The sequence below is a fragment of the Mastacembelus armatus genome, chromosome 16 (genome assembly GCF_900324485.2).
Source record: "Mastacembelus armatus chromosome 16, fMasArm1.2, whole genome shotgun sequence".
NCBI classification, from domain to species: domain Eukaryota; kingdom Metazoa; phylum Chordata; class Actinopteri; order Synbranchiformes; family Mastacembelidae; genus Mastacembelus; species Mastacembelus armatus.
In genome coordinates, this window is record NC_046648.1 from 18908357 (window position 1) to 18928933 (window position 20577).

The window sequence follows — 20577 nt, forward strand, 5'->3', positions numbered from 1 at the left end:
ATATCATAGTCTATAGTATATCACAGCCTATACTGTTTTTTTTGCAGTCTCATACCTTATCAGATTTTGTTTCCTTATAAGGTTATATTTGACCTAAGCTGTATCAGGTCAAAGTGTTTCGTCAACGTGTGCCTGATAAGAAGTGACATTACAAATCTGGATCATGGAAAAGGGGGAAGGCTCATTAAAATAAACGACTCATCTTTGAAAGAGTTGCACAGTTCATCTGGAAAGTGTTGTGGCGTGTTGTAAAAGACAACCTCGTAATTTCACAGAGGAAGAAGAATGCTTAGTTTCTCTAATGTATCATGGGGAAGTGATAAAGTTTTCCTTTTCTGATATGTCTATGATGCAAAAAAACATTGGCTAGACCATAAAGTCATACCAAAACCATATAAGGTTATTTTGGATTTTTCAGGCTTTGCAACAATAATGAAATATGAATTGTTTTGTGCATTTGAAACTGGAGTATAGTATCCTATAACCCCACCCGCACACACACACTTTTTAAACACATGTCTTTAAAGAACAAATACAATTCATCTTAGTGTCTTGGACTGTTCACTTTGGATAGTATAAAAGCAAGTTTTACATGACAATATTTGGCACACAATAAGACAAAAGCTGTACTGCACAACATTGCAGGATAGCAAACACTTGGCCTGTGTCTGTGAATGCAAGCCTTGTGCACGAACAGCTCCTGTAACTTCCTCATTCACTTTTGTGGTTTCTGTCTGAGGAGAACATACCCCTTTTGTGCTGTGCTTGTCATTTGCTCTCAGCATTCATTTTTGATCACAGCACACTGAGGAAACAGCAATGGCAGGCACAATTGCTTTGCCGCTTCAACAATTAATTGCATCACTTGACACAACTTGTCTGCCAAAAATTCTACAGGTTTGCTCAGGGGTTTATTTCCAAGGTAGGTCTTTCATTGTTTAATTCATTGTGAACTAAAACTGTGAGTGTAGGTAAAGACAAAGCCAAAGAGAGTGCACTTGAAGAGATCACATTGTTACAAATTTTAACTTGTCTGGATTTGAGTCTGTATCTGTATCATACATTTATGGTATACATGTATTGTTCTTACCGAATAAGAAGTTTAACTCAGCCAAATAAAGCAGTGAATATTTGCTTTACTGAAAACGTTTGTATTTTCCACGACTGGTAGAAGTATTTCATATTAGCATTTGTACGTTTTTGAGGTTACCACCCAGAAATTTTTTTTTTTGGATATATCTGTTTTTCAGCTAAATTGTGATTTTGCATTTTGCTATTTCTTTGCTCTATTTCTCACTTTCTATGTCAGGGTCTATATATGAGATTTCTGGGAGTGAAGTCTGCTTTTCTACTGGGGATCTGATTAAAGTCACTGGCATTGAGCTTCTGTCTGTTTGCTGTGAAGACATCACAAACAATGATAAGTTTGAGCTACCCATCAACCATACAGGTCGGTCGGTGCTATATACAAGGGTTTTGTGAGAAGAGATCACGTTGATATATTATTGATCGCTGACTAAATGACACTTGTTTGTTTCTCAGGCTTGTTCAAGGTTGTTCCGGAGGAGGTGCCGTATAATACAGTAGAAGAGATGTTGAGCCTGAGGCCCATAGGCCTAGAATCTAGCCTTCCCTTCACTTTCACCAGCCACTCCAAGATGACCTTTGGCAATTTCACACTGGGCTCTGAGACACCTTTGACTGTGCTCTCTATTGAGAGGCATAATGGAGAGGAGGCTCAGGTCCGCTGCCATGTTCAAGGGCAACAGGAAGCATCAGCTGAAGTGTATATCCCTCTCTCTTCACGCGGGGACTTTTATGAGTGTGAGAGCGAGGAGTGTTTCACTCTGCAGGAGATCATGTCCTCGCCTTCTCTTCGTAGTCGAAGGTTTCGCTTCACCAACACGAACAAACTGGAGCATCCCCTTGTCCTCAGTCCAATATACCAGGTCCACGCCCTCATGAACTGTGAGAATAAATACCCTTTTATTTTTAAAAATAATTAACACATACAACATCTGGTGTTTATCTGTTGGTCAGAATGTATTATCATTTCTGTGTGTGATACACTTAAAATATTATAACAGGTTTTTTTGTTTTGTTTTTTTAAAGGAAGTACTCTATGTGTCTTTGGTGTAATTTTTACTTGACAGTTTCTATGCACTACCTTATTTCTCACTACTCAGATGCAAAAATTGTATTTTTACCAGTAGACTATAATTTTTTTAGGTTAACAAATACACAACATTTAATACACAAAAACAATTATATGCTCAGTGAGATATGACGCATAGTTATGGATTAAACTAGATTCTGCAAACCGCTTGCACCATCGGTAAAATGGGTTGCATTCTGGTTTCACTTCATTTAATTTCACTGAATTATTCCGCTACATTTTCTAACACTGCTTCTCCTATTTGTTTTTTAACAGTGAGGCATAATGTGTTGAAGTTTCCATCCAGCTTAGAGGTAGATGTAGTCGATGTCACTGAAGAGTGTAAAGATGTTCATTTTATCACCCCACTCAGCTTGACAGAAGTCCTTTCCCAGCCAGACGAATTGTTCCCCGTTGTAGTTCAGATACTGGAAAGCCCAGATACCCGCTCTCCATTCAAGTGCAGCTGGCTGCCCGAACTTACCAAGGATGAGCACCTGATTTTCCACAAAAAAGGAAACTCAGCCATGATTTTACTATCTAGCTTGAAGAGTCGGAAGGCACAGCAGTACTTCTTAGTATCTCAACAATATGGTGGACGATTTCGGAGGCGGCCAAGAGAGTTTAACTCAGTGTACGAACTGTATGCTGCTTCAGTCCAGGAGCCACGACTGAAGGTCAGTGTAACAAAGAACTGTGAAGAAGTAGAGGAGGAGGGCATGCCTGCTCTCAGTGTGGGGGAACAGCTGGAGGTTGTTCGCTGCGAAAGGATGGAGTTGCCTTGTGGAAGCAGTAAGGAACAGAAGCAGTCTGTTGAGGTTCTTTTGTGTCATCGTGTTCAAGAGCCAGATGATGATGATGATGATGATGATGATGATAATGATGATGATGAGGTGGTGGTCAAACAGGAGGATGTGACAGAGGACATTTTTCTGCCTCTGTACATGCAGGGCCACTTTGTGGAGGTACTCACTGATAACAAGAAGTACAGACTCAGAGATTTGGGAAAGGAGCATAGTTTGCCGCTGGATGTTAAAGTCGTGAGCCGTGATACAGAACTTGAGACTGATCCACTAGTTGGGTTGGCATGTCTCAGAATAGAGGGGGCTATGTTAGAGCCCATCATCCAGGCAAGCTTTCCACAAAGACTAGACCACTGTTTTGAGATCCCAACTCAGTGGCTCTCTATGTCTGTCTCTTTCACCAAAGACCCCCTGCCGTGGCCCAGTGGCGAACCCCCAAAGTATCACATGGATAAGGTTACTGAGGTGACAGACACATTTTTTTATGAGTTTCGTAAAAAGAATAACACAGATGAACCTCCTCCACCTCGACCACCAAAGCGAAACCTGTCATCTTCAAAGCCTCCAAAAAAATCATCAAAACCCTCAAAGAAATCCAAGGCAAATAAATCTAATCCTCTACCAGGCAAAAGCGTCCCAACCAGAGAGTTAGCTAGTTTGACTTTAAATAAAAGAAGGCCTCCAGCACCCCCTCCTCCAGTAAGTATGCATCATCTGTCTCAAGTTTCTCTGTAAACCCCACCACAGTGTCATAGGTCTTTTATAAAAAGATTTCTCAATCTGACTTTCAGGCAGTCTCTTACAGGAAACTGGTCAGACACTATACACATACAAAATAATTCTCTTTTTGCCGTAATAAGGAAGTCATATAATAAAACATATTTCTGTCTTTCCTTTACTGTGCAGGATTGTATAGATGAGCTGTGTCCACCAATTGTACCCCGGAAGCACTCAAATGCTGAGAAGACGACAGGCAAGGCTCTGCCAAACACATATGTGAAAATTGACGAGACCGTAAAAAAAGGTAAAACTCCTCCTATGACTGTATCGCTCAAGAGGCAGCCATGCTACACATAAGGGATCATTCAGAGAGTGTATATTCTGATGCCATCTAAGACCAACCAACCAACCCAACAATATTTTACAGTTATATGCTCCAACTGATGTGAATATCACTTACAAGAGGTTAAAAACATGTTAGAAATATATAGTTTATTTATGAAGGGCTAGACATTTTTAAACCTAAAAGCGTTGTAGTTTTTAACAAAAGGGTCTCAAGCTGGAGCTAACACTGCATTAGCTCCGGACAGCTATGGATTAATCCACATTTGGTGCTTTAGTAAGTATTGTATGGTGTATAGTACGGTCACAGAACAGCGTATGTCAGATTGTCTCAAAATTAACTACAGTACATATGTTCATGATAGTGAAGACACATGCTACCCAGGTAAATATTGTGGCTCATTGCAGTGCTATCAATAATTTTGCGAAAACCAATAGACGTAAGCTATAACATGCTTTGTTCACAGGAGTCGTGATGAGCAAAGGACATTATTTGAGACTGAAACTCTATGCTTCTTTTCTCCCCAGTACCACAGTGTGAAGTTGAAGCAGATGTTGACAGCGACCATGATTATGAAATTGTGGAGGATCCTTTAGAAACAATGATAAAAAAAGCCCATGAGAATGTCATGTTCTACTGAAAACGCCATCACCAGTTAAATATCCCTTAAATTAAATTTAAATTTAATTGTAATTTAATTTAAATTTGAATTCAATTTAAGTCACTCGGAGGAAAATTGATCGGAGAAAAAAAGTGATCTTATACCAATCTAGCAAGGCACAAATTTACATTGTGAGACCAAGAGATCTATGAAATCCCCCATGCTGTACTAAAACATGTTATTTAATTTCAAACAGCTTGGCACAGGAAAATGGACACTTCAGTAAGAGCAAATGTTTACCTGCACAATTATCTGATGTTGACAGAACATCCTGCAGTACAGATACAACATAAGACCTGTGGCTCTCACGTGGTCAGCAAAGACTCTTTCATTCTTCAATCTTCGGCTCAACCCACCCCACTTTCATCGGCAATATAAGTAGCTGGGGCTTTGCCACATAGTATAAACCACATACAAACTTTGAAGAGATGCTACCTATATTTTCGGGGGTTTGCTGAAATGTTATAGTACCCTTACACTTTTTATTCAAACTTAACAGCAAAGTGTTGATTTAACTATGTAGTATTTTCATGTGTAGTTTTGTATATAATAGCATATTGTGCAATATTAAATTAGTAGTAATGGGACATTCTGGAGCAAAACTTCCACAGTGCAAGAATACCCAAAAGGCTTCAAACTGAAAATATCAATACCTCTTTTCCTTACACTGGACATATATTGCTTATTCATAAGCTTTGCAAATGACAGTAATGAGTTCCCTACATGCATACATCAACCTCCAACTGTATATAGTATATGCAAACTCTAAGCAGAAAGAGCTTGAAGCAGCTGGGAGACGACAGTTAACCACTCAAACTCTATACATGGTCATGGATTATTTTGACAGCAATGCTAAAAGATTCGCTCTCACTGCGTCAATTATCTGAGAATAAAAACTGTATTACACATTGTAGTTCCCTAATAAGACGTAATGGCGACTGTATTACTTGCGGGTTTCTAAACTGTGGACACAGCAACTATTTCCCACAGCTAAGAATGTGCAACTTTAACACTTCAATCTATCAATTTAGAGTCGCTATAAAGGAGATAAAATACTAATTTTATTAGTAATTATAAATACATGAAATAATAAATACAAATCCCTAATTCTTAAGGTTTAAACTATTTGACTGGTAGGTAGGTTAAGATGTCTAAGTGTTTTTCTCTAACATCAAGAGGCTTCTGAATTCGGACTTAGTTTTTATTCATATTCTGTTCAAAGCTGTTACTGTGTGAACTGTGGGGACCTTATGGACAGTCATGTAAGACTAGATTTGCATTATGCACATTCAAGTGAATAATTCACTTGAATGTGGTATCACAGCTAAATGGGTGAATACACATGTAAATAAAGTATTTCTGTATTTAAGCCCAATAAACTTGCAAAAATGTAATAAAATAAAGCAGTATCTGGTGAATGACCAAACTATGTTTTGTATAGTTTTAATTTTAGCAAAAGTAACAGGAAAAAAAAGAAATTGCGTATTTATGTTCCAAATCGTTAAAATTACAAAATGCTTTAACAATGCAGAAGGGAAATACAAAAAATAGTATTAACTGCTAGCAAGAACATTTTCAACAGCAACACCCTCAGGACTTGCGAAATAGCAGACGCAACCTCAGGAATACAAGATGTCTAAGCCAATGTCTCAACAAACCTAGAACACGTGGTCTTCACTTAACATCAACCACAGAACCATAAAGAATGACTCAGACTATTTTCTTTGATTCTGAGGTACAGAAGAGGCCGAAAAGGTTGTAATTTAATGGCAGTCATGTTGGTTCAGTAAACTTTACTAAACAGTAAAGGCTGTAATTTAGGTTATAGCTTTTAGTTATAAAATATATACTAAAGATGTAGGGCAAATTCACACATGCAGTGGGACTGGTACTACTGTAGGAAAGTGAAGGTGTCTAATCATCACTGTCTGTTGATTTGAAGTGGTCTTCATCAATGGTGGAGAATATGTGCCCTTCATTACTTAGAAATTCCACTGCTTGCCTGTTAAAACACAAAGAAAAATATAAATACTATTTTTATGCCACTGTTTTATTCAAAAGACATTTCTGAAAATTAAATATCTAAAAAGTCCTGACACTTTTAATTTGAGCTATTTTTACATTAGATTTAGCTTCAGGACACATTCACAATATTCTTATATGATCGGTCGCTATGGCTTTCAAGTTACAAGTAATACAATTCTACTATTTAAGGTGCTTGAGGGAAAAAGCGAGTTTTCAGAAGACAATCGTACAACATACATTCATGTGAACACACATGGTATATGTGTTATATGTAAAAGAAAAATACAAATCCAATTTAAATTTCCTGAATTAAATTCATTTGAATTTGTCATTATGTAAGCTGTTGAATTGAATGCGCATGATATCCATAGGACCACATGCAAATGACAAATTCTGTATCCAGATGAAATCAGCTGATCATATCTTTAAATCAGTGTGCTGATAGTCAGCTTAGGATGGAGGATTTCTGCAGCTGCTACACAATACCTGGCTATAATGTCCAAACGTAACACCAAACTGTAAAAGCTTTTTATGCTGGTTATCTTTGTAAGATTTAAAGCAAATATTCTCTTACTTGATGACAGTGAGGCTTATGCCACTGAGTCTCTGCTTTAGGTCCTGAATGCTGATGCCCTGTGGGTCTGGGCAGCTTCTTATCAAACTCAGCACCTTGACAAACAAGAAATGACATTAAAAAATGCTTATCATGCCCAACTAAAAAAAAAAAAAAAGGAGAGGCTTTCAACTCCAGTAACTTCTCTGTCATCTTGGTTCTGCAATTGGCTATTTTCATGTTATTCAGTACGTAGAATTTGGAGGGACAGGAAGCACGAGAGAGTGAGCAATGCTCATACTGTATATGGAAAAAAAAAACTTTTGGTTTGAGAACTGTCAAAACGACCCCATTTTAAAGTTCTAAAATATTCATCTGTTATTTACACTCACCTGATTCTGGTTTGCACTTAACCCATTGTTAGTCATGTCATTAGCACCAGCATAGCCCCCTCCCATGGCAGGCCGTGACATGGGTGTGATATCACTGGTCATTCCTCCTCTGGCCCCTGGCTGAAAGAGACACAGAACTGATGACACATTTCCTGGTAACAGTGCAAAGAACATTCCCAAAGAACACTCCCAAGAACATAAACATAAAAGTGATAATGGAAGATTTGAATTATTTTTAAAAATGCCGAGAAAGCAAATGTACTGGAGAACAACAGGCGGAATGTGTTGAAACCAAGTACCACACAATTCATGGTAAAAAAGGAAACCAAGACAAACCAAAAAAAAATCATTTTTAGAATGTTGGTGTTTTTTAGTCATGCGATGATGCGCTTTCCCACATAGTGGCATATTCAGGTTGTAGGTAGAAGTAAACAGGCTGCCATTACTGGAGTGGCACCTCAATTGCAAATCTGCATTAAAACTAACATGAAACATTTCACTTTTTAAGCACTTCTAAATTGAAATATGATAAGTCAGTCAATTGCTTAAAAATCTATTCAAAATAAACTTTTAATCAATTGAAGAGCCGCGTCAACGCACAGCTAGATGTTTGCACTGTGTTGTGCTCGGCCGTTATCAGTTGCTGGTTTACTTTCATCCATCGGAGAAACCGACCGGTGACTGAACAACCGCGCCCACTCTTAATGAATGTGTTTGATAATTAAACGATCTATAGGCCCACTTTAACACAGGTAGTCTTCATAGTATCTGATGTCCCCTCTTTCTATGCTGAAAGTATGGAGTTCTCACCATGGTCTGAGGTTTGCCAAGTGCCATATGTGCTTGGACAACTTCTAGCATATGTGAGGTGATTTCATTCATGTCCTCCAGGGGCCTGATGCTGAACGCCACGACAGATCTATGGTTCTGCGACAGGAAGACAAACACACAGCCTCAGTCAACTGTGAAACAGTTGAATTCCCAGGGCATTTACAGAGAGTTAACAGCTCGAGGAAACATCTCTCACTTTGTCATTGCAGCATTCATGTGTTTTAAGAAACCAAACAGAGCAGCCCTGATAGTCAGAATACTATAGCCTTCTAAAACAGAATAGAAGTGGAATTCAGACACACCAAAACATAATAGTGCCTATACACAAGTGTATGAATAAAGTCTGTATCGTTGCATGGCATCATAAAGCTCCAAAACAAAAGTTCCTATTTGTTTCTGGCTACTATGAAGAGGACGTAGCACAGTAAACGCACCTGAAAGGAGCGGAGATTTCCAGAGACTTTCACGTACGTGCCTGGGGGCAGGACAGTGCTGTCCACACTAGGATCCTAAACAAATGAAAACCACAGAGCTGCTTAAGTGCTTGGCTTCTGAAATGTCTCAAACAAAAATCTGCTACAGAAATGCTGAAACTATTTAAATAGGAAATGTTGCCTTTTTCTGCCTTGTAGCAAAAGGTCTGGAACTGCCACAGCACTTCACTTTGTAATTCACCTAATTTCACATATTATATTTCATGTAGGTCTTTTGATGCTACATTTTTAATTCCTGGTATATCGCTAAAATTGTATAATGTAGTCATTTTGTGCTTTTTAAATGCTGTATTTGTGCATAAGAAGGCTTCTTATTGTGTGGTTTCAAAAACCTCAAATGAACAGGAAATCACTAACATTGTGGTCCTCTATGTACACGGTTTTATTCATCACATTTTACAGACAAATGTTTCACACCTCTCAGATCAAGTGAGTAAGATCAATTGCAACAGCGTGATGTGTGCAGAAGGGGAAAATAATTCTGACTAACCTCTGTATCTACCCATTGCTTCACATCCATAGGTGCACCTGTCATGTCGTCAACCTTATACTGGATGTTGGTCATGGATTTATCTGTGCTCCTGATGACACCCACGATAGTAACCTATAACATTGATCATAAACCATTATCAAACAGTTCAACTGGGGAGTTAAACGACTACATGTTTATTATACAGGTTTAACAATCTGCTGAACTGTATTACCACTTGAGTTAGTATGTTTTTTCCCCCAAATCTGTTGAACCATGCAGGTTGTGTATCTTCTGCTTTTTGCCAATACCATTACAAAGGTTAGTTTCCCCCTACAGTCCTGCTTGCTGTTATTGTTCAGCTGCAAAAATAAAATTAAAAAAAAAAAAACTATGCACCCTCTCCCATACACATAAACTTAGAAGCCAACCAAAGACTGAAGATGTAGTTGCATCATAGACTATATTTAAAAATAACCAAAATACTGCAAATATTACATACAATTTAGTGCTAAAATGAGTTGATCATGTAAATGACCCACAGAACTAATCAAATAACTAGGGATGTGGCTATTTTCATTATTGATCAAGCTCCCATAATTATTTTCCCCAAACCCAAACATTATGTTTTAAAGCATATAGTACTTTTCTAAACCACTGCAAATGAAATGTCTTCGTCAACTGAGATGTATGTTCACTGTGTGCCACCATACAGAGCCTTCTTTGATTTTGGCTTACCTGGGCAACTTCTACATCTCCTACTTTGAACGCCTCATCTGACTGAGAAGCAGACATCAGCTGAGACACCGTGCAGGGAATTATCTGTGTAGCACGGGTTCTCTGCAGAATACACACACAAACACACAACTGATTGACCTTCATATCACATTTTACTAATACTTCAATGACACCAAATGAGCACAACTTTCTATCCCCTGGAGTGCATGGTATGATAATCTGCTGAGGATTTTTATTGTTAGTGGATTTCAGAGTTCTTAATACCTTCTGATGTCTCGTCTTGAGGAAAATAAATGTTTTCTAAGACTTTACAAAACCAGCAGGTACTCTGACTACATCTAACTATCAGGTTTTCAGGAATAAATAAATGTGGAAAAGCAAAACAAGGGCTAAGAGTTGGATAAAGCTAATCTATTTAACATATGAATACAACATAAGAGGAAAGTGTTGTTTTGCTTGATGTTCTGCAGTTTTATTGTTCTACGTCTCAAGAAACACGTCGTAGCGTTGCACAGACCCCTTTCCTCTCTCCTCCCTGGGATAACGCAGGTGATGCAAAGCCCCCTGGAGACTGAGTGTAGCCTCCGACAGAACTGGACTCGCTGTACCCTCCTGAAAGAAACAGGAAGACCCCAGCAGTTGAGTTTAAGAGTCGCTTATTCGTCACGCTTCTTTATAAATCACACACCGCTTTGACTTAGCAGATCTCCAACACATAACAACAAAGAAGCGAGTTCGTATTCAAGCTAACTTTAGCCGCAGCTCAGTAACGTCAACAGGTCGACCTGGGTACTTCATGAACGCAACAGTGTGGACATTAAACTCACCCTGATTCCACATGTTGGCACCTTATATGTAAGTTATTAAGCTCAAATGTGAACTGTTCACTGGAACATGCAGGTCTCTAATCTTCCTTGTGTGGTCCCGCGCGCCTAACTCGATGTAATGCGCATGCGGATAGCAAAACTCCCGCGAAACCTGCACGTCAATAAATGACAGAGGGCAGTTCCTTCCCTGTGTTTCGGGTGTCAGGCACTCTTTTTTTTTTTACTGTGCGTGTGTAAATACCACCCATGTCCCTACTAGATTGAAGCTATAGTCTCAACTACAGCTCCACTCATACCTTAGCCAGATGTTTAGAATGGGGATCGTGAAAGCAGCGCCTGGAAGACATAACTACGGGAGAAAAACAACTAAACTCAAACAGGTCGCATATCTGAGGCTGTGCTGCCTTCATAAGCTATCGGAAATCCTTCGACTGACAATCTACTCCTTCGCTGCATTTGTGACTGCTATATGAACCTTCCAATTCAAAATCTCAACGAGTAAACCTATGGATTAGTAAATGCATAAGGTTTATTTATAAATTAACGATATGCATAACAAACTCAAGCTTGTGCAATTTTGAAATTCTAGGTTTTAATTTACCCTGGGATCGCATTTTTACTGTCATGTATGGAGACATATTTGCTTTCCGTAACAGTTTCAAATAAATAATTTCTCCACAGTCAATAATCCATAAATTATAGGATGATTCCCAAAAGTACGAGGATTACTTGAAGGCAGCATATTCAACTCGGCGTGTTGTGGCTCGTTTAAAATAATTGAAATCATTACAATATAACAAGAATGTGAACATTAATGCAGCTAGTACAGGAAAAAAAAAAAATAATAACCTTATAACATGAACCCTTTCGTGCTGTGAACCCACATAGGTTTCTGGTAAAAGTAGAATGTTCATGTCATAGAAGGCATCTGAAACAGCTGACTGACTAATTTTATCCTTATCCTTATAAACCTGCTTAAAAATAGTTCAAATAGTGGTGTTAGGTAGTATAAGCACCCGAATTATCCGTTCCCTTTTATGGCATTCATACCCTATAAATGTAAATATTTTCTAGTCAGTCTTAATAATTTATTATAGTAAAGATTTTTTTTGCCTCATACGCTAGTATTTTATATTGCAGCTGCCATCATAAGCCTTCCATAGTAGGTTATTAGACTAATGTTTGTTTTATATTTCAAGATTTTATAGCTGGATAAGAGAGTATTGGATAACCTTCAGGTCAAAGATGCGTCATCAACAGCTCTATGCCTTATCTTGCTTTGTTTTTTATGGACTGGAGTGGAGTGGAGATTCGTCGGCTTGTTTTCCCTAAAGAGCCGAACATGTCCGCAGTAAGACTGCTTCTGTCCTGTCTGTTTTTCAGAGAGCTTCTTGCGCTTTCCGGTAAGTAACCAAAACCATCATAGGCCTAATATATATTCATCAGTACAGGTCTACATTATGTTTCTTAAAATACTCCAGTTAAAGCCAATGGACAATTTCGACTGCGAAATTACACATGTAGTTTTATATCCAGGAAACTTCTGGCACATCACGGATCTTCACTGGGACCCAACATACAAACTGACCGATAACCCTGAACTGGTGTGCGCATCGAGCGGTAAACGACCTGCAGCCAGTGCGGGAAAATTTGGAGACTATGTTTGTGACTCGCCATGGCTTCTTATCAATTCCTCTGTGTATGCCATGAGAGAAATTCTGCCAAACCCAGACTTCATTGTGTGGACAGGGTATGTGCAATAGACTATCTGTTCTAAACTGATGGGAATATTTTTATGAAATCCAAGTGGACTGTGTTCAATCCATCCAGGCGGGCCAAAACCAGTGATCGTGTAGCGTTAGAATAATCCTGTCTATCCTTTATGAGATACAAGCAACAGTGGGCCTGCCATTGTAAACTATATGCTGCTTTATTTAAGAGGACCTTCTCCAACTGTGAGACCTAAGAAATCACAAGCAGTACCCTTCCATTTCTCTCTTACTGCATTTTATCCTTAAATTATACATAAGAAAGCCTTTTTTGAAGAACCTATATGTCTCCTCTCAGAGATGACACACCACATGTACCCAATGAGGATCTGGGAGAAGAGGCAGTGCTGCACATTATCAGCAACCTCACTCAGATCATAAAACAAGTATTCCCAAGTAAGTATCAAGTCAGTATGTGTATTTAGGATAGAAAACCCCTGAAATTATTTTTTCTGTGTGAGTATTAACTTATGTAAGTTTTCCATTATTGCCATTCTTAGACACTAAAGTGTACTCTGCCCTGGGCAACCATGACTACCACCCTAAGAGCCAGCTTCCTGCAGGTCCAAGCTACATCTATAACCAAATAGCAGATATGTGGCAGGACTGGTTGGAGCCAGAGTCCCAAGAAACATTTAAAAAAGGTGAGTAGATACTTACACTTACAAACATATGCACAATAGATTTGCTAAGAATCAATAGGTCAACATGTGCAATCCATGCAAAAACCACAAATTATACGTTTGAAATTATACATTTGAAAACACATCAATTTGTGTTATGAATTTTTGCAATGCTTCTCTTGTACAGGTGGATATTACACAGAAAAGCTGCTAAATCGAACCGGTTTCAGGATGCTGGTTCTAAACACCAACCTCTACTATGATCAGAACAAGCTGACCTTGGACAGCGATGACCCAGCAAGCCAGTTTAGCTGGGCGGACCGGGTTCTTACAGAGGCAGCCAACAGCAAAGAGAAGGCAAGGCATTTGTCTGTTTGCCATGTAACAATGACTACATGGGCAGACCCATACCTGGATCTAAAGGAATTCACTAACCTTCCTCTTTGAGTTGCTCTTATGTTTGAATTAGCCCTACAGAGCAATAAATATTAACATGAGTAAATGAGAAAGCATAATGAGTAAGTTGAGTGAGCATGATGAGTAAACAGTTTTCTATTTTTATTGTTGACGAACAGGGTAATAACTTTCACAAGGCAATTTTAAGCTCAGCTCCCTCTGGTTGCTCTGGCCCAGTTTAACCATTGCCTTGGAAAAAGACAAATTAAAATATCTGAACTCGGAACATAAACACGAATAAGTTTTTGCTATCTGTAGATTGTTTTCTTTACCAGGTGTATGTCATTGGCCATGTTCCCCCGGGCTTCTTTGAGAAGAAGAGAAGTAAACTTTGGTTTACGCCAAAGTTCAATAAGAAATATTTGGACCTCATTCAGAAGCATCATGCTGTCATACATGGGCAGTTCTTTGGGCATCACCATACAGATAGTTTCCGCATGTTCTACAACTCAGAGGGTGAGGTCAAATTTATATAGTGCAATTACTACAATTTCTGTTTTCATTCAGTGGTGACCGACGGGTGTTTTATTCAGTTATTAATGAAATAATACATTTCTTGACTTACTTTGTAATCAAATAGTGTCAATCAAATAGTCATTAAATAGTGGCAGGCATAAAATGACAAGGTTAAGAAAATCCGTGGGGATTCCCATTTGTTTTTGTAGGTTCTCCTATCAGTACGATGTTCCTTAGCCCTGGGGTCACACCGTGGAAAACAACACTGCCTGGAGTTACTGATGGAGCAAACAACCCTGGCATTCGAGTTTGTCAATATGACACCCAATCACTTCTGGTCACGGTAAGTTATGGCCTGTCTGTACAGTTGCCATTCAAATGTAGGAACCTTTCTAAGCTGCATCATGCAGATGATTTGTATTTTAAAAAGGCTGTGCAACCTCTATGAAAGCCAGTTTTCTAAGAGTTTCATTGCTATGGTTTCTGTTTTTAAACCCCTTGTTTGAACACACTTAGGACGTTGTGACCTATTATCTAAACCTGTCTCACGCTAATGTGGCCCGTGGACGGTGGGAGAAGGAGTACCGCCTCACAGAGAGCTTTAGAGTACCAGACGCCTCCCCTGCCTCCATGCACCAGGTCCTGGAGCGCATCGCTAATAATCACTGCTACCTACAGAAGTACTATGAATTCAACTCTGTCAACTATGACCTGACAGAGTGTAACGGCGACTGCCGTGTTGACCACGTGTGTGCAGCCAGAGAGGTAGATATCAACAGGTATGAACACTGTTTGGAAAAAGAAGAGGCAGCTGCCATGAATGGAGGGTTGCTGCTGGTCCTCCCTGTGGCTTTAAGTCTGGCGTTGGCCAGTCAGTAATGGTCATCTGTATCACAAATGGTAGTTAAAATATATCAGAGAAACTGAAATTCAAAATCAAGTGTTTTGTATATTGTGGTTATTTAAATATTTGTTTTAAATGCACATTTTTAACAGTTAACATCACAGGATGTGTTTTCATGACATTGCATTACCTAAGTCATGCATGTACTGCAAATGCAATTAAGCAGGGAAAAAAATAACCTTTGGCTTCAATAATCTTTGGTGTGACCTTGTACCTTGGTTTATTGGTACCAGTTCAATATTTCATTTCCAGCCAATAGAAAAACGATGTGTTCAAGACATTAAACAACATTCAATGCAACTGTTGCTGGGTGAAATGAAACCTTTATCAAATTTCTCTGACCCCGAAGCTTCTTGCTTTACTCTACTGTGTCTATTTAGTAAAGTCAGAAATCTAATTTGTGTGAATTAATCTAATATTAATATCAGTATTGAATCAACACATTTAATTGGTTGATTAACATTAAATGCTTTTACTCATGGAAGTTAGGATTCAATGCTACATTTTTCTAAACAGATAAAGCTACATTAGCTTCAATGATCTTCCATAATCTACCACTGAGGATTTATATTATCTCATATCACTATATAAAATTTATGATTATTGCCAGTAAAAGTCAGAAAACAATGTGGGACATGACAGACACTAGACTTAGAACCTGTTGTGATGACATTCATTAAATGTATGTTTAATATTACTGCAATTACAATTCAGGTCATACACCACTGTTTTGACAGTGTAGTGATGAGTTGATGAGACTAGTCAGTTCACATGATCAGGATCTGTTTAGCTGAGGTGAAAGGCTGCATAGCTGTATCTAGAGCTTTGCGGTAGTCTTGGAGTCCCACCTCAGTACAAGCAGGAGCTGTCAGCTTTCCCTGCCGGATGAGGGAGCACAGTTCATCCACCATGGATCTAAAGGCTCTTGCATCTAGAGAGAATGGTAGTATAATTTGTCATGAAATTAGATTAAAATAATTATTTATGTTTTTAATTTTTTAATCTTAATTGTGCAATGAAAAAGATAACTTGTTATCTCACCATGTGAATGGTCTTTCTTCCACTGGGTGATCCAAAATCCCCGAACTTTCACATCTTTAAAAATAAGAGCACTCTGGAGAGAGTTTAGTAAGTGCACTGAGAAAATGTAAATGCCATTGTTTAACATTGTGTTTGATACACTTATTTTTATTCCGAGTTAGATGAGAAGATTGATATCAGTCTCATAAGACTGTTTCCCAAAATGTTGAACTATTACTTCAAATCTGATAGACCCTAGCAGGTTTCATCTTACCACAGGGATTGTAACTGGCTGTTTAGACATGCCTCCGTATGTCACCATGGATCCTCCAGTCCTGGATTGAAAAACAAAATACGCAAACAAAAATAATTATTTTCAGCTTTTCTTTGCAAGTTTAGGATATTATAGCATGTTTAACAAAGTTTATTCATTATCCTCACTGTAGATGACGCAGCAGTTCTGTTGCACTCTTGCCTCCAACTCCATTTAATGCTAGTTTAGGCTTTGGGCAAGTCTTCAAAAAAAGAAAAAAAACTGTTTGTTCACTTATAACCAAAACTGAAACTGTTTGTTCATGTACTGTATAACTAAAACCACATGATCATATGTGTTATATCTGACACCTCTAGACTACCTACCTTAAACAGGTCCTCAATATCTGGCCGCCTCAGTGCCTCTTCTTTGATTACGTAGGTTGCTCCGATGCCTTTTAGCCTATCACTGAGATGTGGGAACTCTGGCCTTTCAAACGGAAGTCAGAATGAGGAAGATGATTATAGTGGTAATTAGTAGCGCGCAAAAAACTCTTACTCTATTGCTGTGGGTCAGAATTACATCACTATTTCACAGAAAGATTGCCTGTATGGAATTAGGACCAAAAAAAAAAAAAAATCAGTCTAATGAAGGGACCTGATATATTCAGAGATGAGCACATAACGCATGTAGATAAACTAATGTCATTTAAAAAGTAAGAGCACCGGTAGTATGACTGAGTTACCTGTCTCGGACAACATTAATAGTGTTTATCCCTTTTGCAGCAGCAATCTGTATGACAGCCTGCCCAACGCCACTGTTGGCTGCATTCTGGATCACCGAATCCCCTAAAAGGACAACAGATAGAAAATGTTTCAAAACACACTCACTAACAAAAAAGAGACATTAAAAATATTGTTATATACTGTAATTACTGAGAGTTTCAACAAGGTAGGTGACAATTTAATCAATGTGGTTCTTAAAAAATAATTTTACCATGATGCCCCTTTGGAAATGAGACATTAGTACATTTAAATTGCTTTTTATATCTCTACTGCTGTAGGTGTATTACAGAATATAATGTTTGTCAACCTGTGTGGAACTGTTTACCTGGCTGAAGGTCTTCAAAGTCAGACAGCATTCTGAGAGCAGTGCAAGGGTTCACCCCCACTGTGGCAGCAGACAACAAGGGGATGTCATTCAGTAATGAGATGACATGGTCTTCAGCTAGAACTGCTTCTGTCCTCCATGTTCCTGTTCACACAATGGCACACAATTCATTTTGGGAGAAATAATTGTGACTCTGCGGACTCACTTGATTAATTTAAGCTCTAATGTACCTAGACCAGGATCTCTTTGGATGACCCAGTCTCCTATTTTGAGGGACTTCACCTGGTGACCCACCTCTACAACCTGGGCCACCCCCTCATTGCCTCCAACAGCTGGGAGGTCAGGCAGGATTGCATAAGTACCTGAAAAAACACTGTCGGATAAACAGCTGATCTTTATACTGTGATTGGCTCCTTTGCTATCTTGTTCCTGTTGGCACAGCTGCTATTAAATTAAGCTAGTGCTAAGTGCTGAGGTCTAGTAAGGATTTAACTGTTTACCTTGAATCATGTTGATGTCAGATGGGTTGATTGGGGCTGCCAGCATTTTAACCCGAACATCTTTTACACCTAATGGGCGGAGTTCTACATCCTCCAACCTGGCAACCAGAAAAACTGATATAATTCTGTATATTATATTAGGTTTTATACAAATGTCTCTATCTACTATATTTTTTGCTTGGCAGTTGGGTCTATTGAAAATCTGCTGTAACAACACACACAACCTCAGACTTTGTCAGGGACAGACTCATAAAGCCTTGGGTATTATTTCCATCATTGTCTCTGGTGTTTGAAGAGACAATAATAATAACAAAATTAACAAGTTTAAAAAGAAAAAGTGTGTCATCAATGCAGACAATACCCTTTTATGAAAGTAAGCAACCTTTCCCCAAATGTAGACCCCAAAAAACATAAAATCATGTTGAATAGCCATATGACAATATTTCACATTTAGATATTAATGCTGAAATAATTTATTAAGCAGCAAAAAAACCTTTAAATTTTAAGCAATGTCTTAAATTTGCAGCTTTTTTCTGTTTTTATTTCAGTCTAAATTGATTAACAGTTTTAGAATAATGTTGGATAAAATCAGCAACTGGATATGACATTTGGGGGACTAGAAATTTTTGTTTTTGACATTTTCATTTTATTGTACAATAACAAAACATTATACATTTTTCAATAAATAGTAAATGCTTGAGTTGTGGACTGATGACCTATCTTCATGCATTAGGAGGTAAAACACTGCCTGTCCAAATGGACAAATGTGGCATCTTCTGTACACACACTAACTGTAATACACACTATATATGATATACACAATACTATATATGCTGCTATACAACAGTGGCCTCCCGACCTCCAGGGGCAGTAAAGAGTCATTGAGCTTAGCGCACCACCATAACGTAAAGAAGACACTAAACTAAAATTTAGACCAAAAGGATATGATGTATGTTTTAACTCCAGGATTTTTCACTTTTACAAGAGAAAAGACTTGATGATGAAGATTGTGTGGTTGGTTTGGCAAATGTAGCTACGTCAATCTAACTGTCACACCTCCGTTAAAGAGCAGCGCACAGTCAGGGCTAACGTTAGCCACATGTTAGCTAAGTCAACTAACTATAAGTGTTAACAATATTGGCATGGGCACAGAAACGAGTAAACGATGTTAATGGTTATTTAAATGAACAGTCTTACTGAACGACTTGAGAGGGGTCTCCGTGCTTTCTGTACAGAAGTGCCTTGCATGTTTGTCCAGCTGAATGACTGAAGCGAGAAACGTTAGCATTAACCCTGAGCCTTGACACTTTTAGAAGAATACCAGCGACGGTTCTTGTCTGGCTTCTTAAACAGACCGGGTGGAGTCGTAGCCACATCACGACCCAAGAGTTCCCTTCAAAAACACACAAATAAGACCTGTATATGCAACAATACGTGTCATTTAAACGATAGCTTTCCTCTTAGCCTGTACCCCCGACACTGTCAGAATTTAAAGAGAACAGCGGCTCCTGGTGGTTAAATGCGGTACTTCAATTAAGTGAGCGAGTGCCCTGGTGCGTTTTTTATGAGAATTAAGAAGAGGAACTGTTTGTTTCCGTCCATATTTCACTTCATGTAAAGCAAGTCTGTGGCTTGAGACAGTGTGCACTTTAGGGTTTTTTTTTTTTTTGAGTCATACCTAACAAAAATGGGCACAGTGTCTGTGCAGCCTAAATGCCAATCTATAATGAAACTAAAGATCTGTACTGTACTTAAGAACTGTATAGTGATGTAAATAAATAGGTTACATTTACTTTAGGTGCTATAGAGTTTTGTCGTTTGTCTACTTATTTCTTCTAAGGTGTTTCTGTTTTCCTAGATTTCAGAAGAAGTACAGTTCTGCAGCCAATAACTTTGTTACTGAGTAGTCTAAAAAAAAAAAAAAAAGCTTAGTTGCTGGTTTTCCCACTGTCCCTAGCTATTGCTTTTGTGTTCTGTTAATCTCAGATGACGGTGGAGTGGGGAAAGACAAAGTAAATTGTTATTTTCCATCTGCTGATTGACTGAACACACCAGATCCAGTTGGTTAGCAGCTTAGTTTAATGAAGGACTGTGCAGCCTATGGATTTTATTCATAGCTGAGGATAAATCCACATTGCACCTCGATGTCCTTATGCTGACTGATTAATCAGAAAAACAGTCATTAGCCAGTAAAGATAAATTACTGGCTAATGACTTAACTGGAAGTTTTGTCTGCTTCTCCTGACTTCTATAAAAGAATGCATTTTGAAGTGAACTGAAGAAATGAGGAAATGAAACAGCGTCTGCAGATTCGACAGGAAGGAAGGAGAGAAATAAACTTCCAATTGGTTTTATCTTGAGCAGCTATACACATCTAGTGATTAGTCTGTAAAAGTCGTGCACATCAAAAACGCACATGAATATCCACATATTTATTAGGAAATGGAGCAGATCTTTACATATAGAAACATAATC

The 20577-nt window shown here is 38.5% G+C and overlaps 4 protein-coding genes across 4 annotated transcripts; 2 read left to right on the plus strand and 2 right to left on the minus strand.

Annotated features, from left to right (window-relative positions):
- The first annotated feature begins 782 nt into the window (after window positions 1-782).
- Window positions 783-4844, plus strand: themis2 (thymocyte selection associated family member 2). Its single transcript, XM_026316814.2, has 6 exons — window positions 783-922; window positions 1310-1450; window positions 1543-1968; window positions 2432-3657; window positions 3865-3982; window positions 4549-4844. The coding sequence occupies exons 1-6, from the start codon at window positions 820-822 to the stop codon at window positions 4659-4661; spliced, it is 2127 nt and encodes a 708-aa protein (XP_026172599.1). The 5' UTR covers window positions 783-819; the 3' UTR covers window positions 4662-4844.
- Window positions 4845-6096: 1252 nt separating this feature from the next.
- Window positions 6097-11152, minus strand: rpa2 (replication protein A2). Its single transcript, XM_026316817.2, has 9 exons — window positions 11012-11152; window positions 10702-10796; window positions 10185-10286; window positions 9468-9581; window positions 8918-8992; window positions 8463-8579; window positions 7653-7772; window positions 7282-7376; window positions 6097-6684 (listed from the first exon to the last, which is right to left on the minus strand). The coding sequence occupies exons 1-9, from the start codon at window positions 11022-11024 to the stop codon at window positions 6597-6599; spliced, it is 819 nt and encodes a 272-aa protein (XP_026172602.1). The 5' UTR covers window positions 11025-11152; the 3' UTR covers window positions 6097-6596.
- Window positions 11153-12073: 921 nt separating this feature from the next.
- On the plus strand, window positions 12074-15519 carry smpdl3b (sphingomyelin phosphodiesterase acid like 3B). The gene is made up of 8 exons (XM_026316815.1): window positions 12074-12414; window positions 12548-12761; window positions 13079-13176; window positions 13281-13424; window positions 13591-13760; window positions 14135-14315; window positions 14525-14658; window positions 14832-15519. The coding sequence occupies exons 1-8, from the start codon at window positions 12276-12278 to the stop codon at window positions 15192-15194; spliced, it is 1443 nt and encodes a 480-aa protein (XP_026172600.1). The 5' UTR covers window positions 12074-12275; the 3' UTR covers window positions 15195-15519.
- Window positions 15520-15880: 361 nt separating this feature from the next.
- On the minus strand, window positions 15881-19598 carry mecr (mitochondrial trans-2-enoyl-CoA reductase). Its single transcript, XM_026316816.1, has 10 exons — window positions 19300-19598; window positions 18103-18200; window positions 17833-17964; window positions 17603-17746; window positions 17238-17340; window positions 16879-16981; window positions 16681-16754; window positions 16514-16574; window positions 16261-16333; window positions 15881-16150 (listed from the first exon to the last, which is right to left on the minus strand). The coding sequence occupies exons 1-10, from the start codon at window positions 19476-19478 to the stop codon at window positions 15987-15989; spliced, it is 1131 nt and encodes a 376-aa protein (XP_026172601.1). The 5' UTR covers window positions 19479-19598; the 3' UTR covers window positions 15881-15986.
- Window positions 19599-20577: the final 979 nt, after the last annotated feature.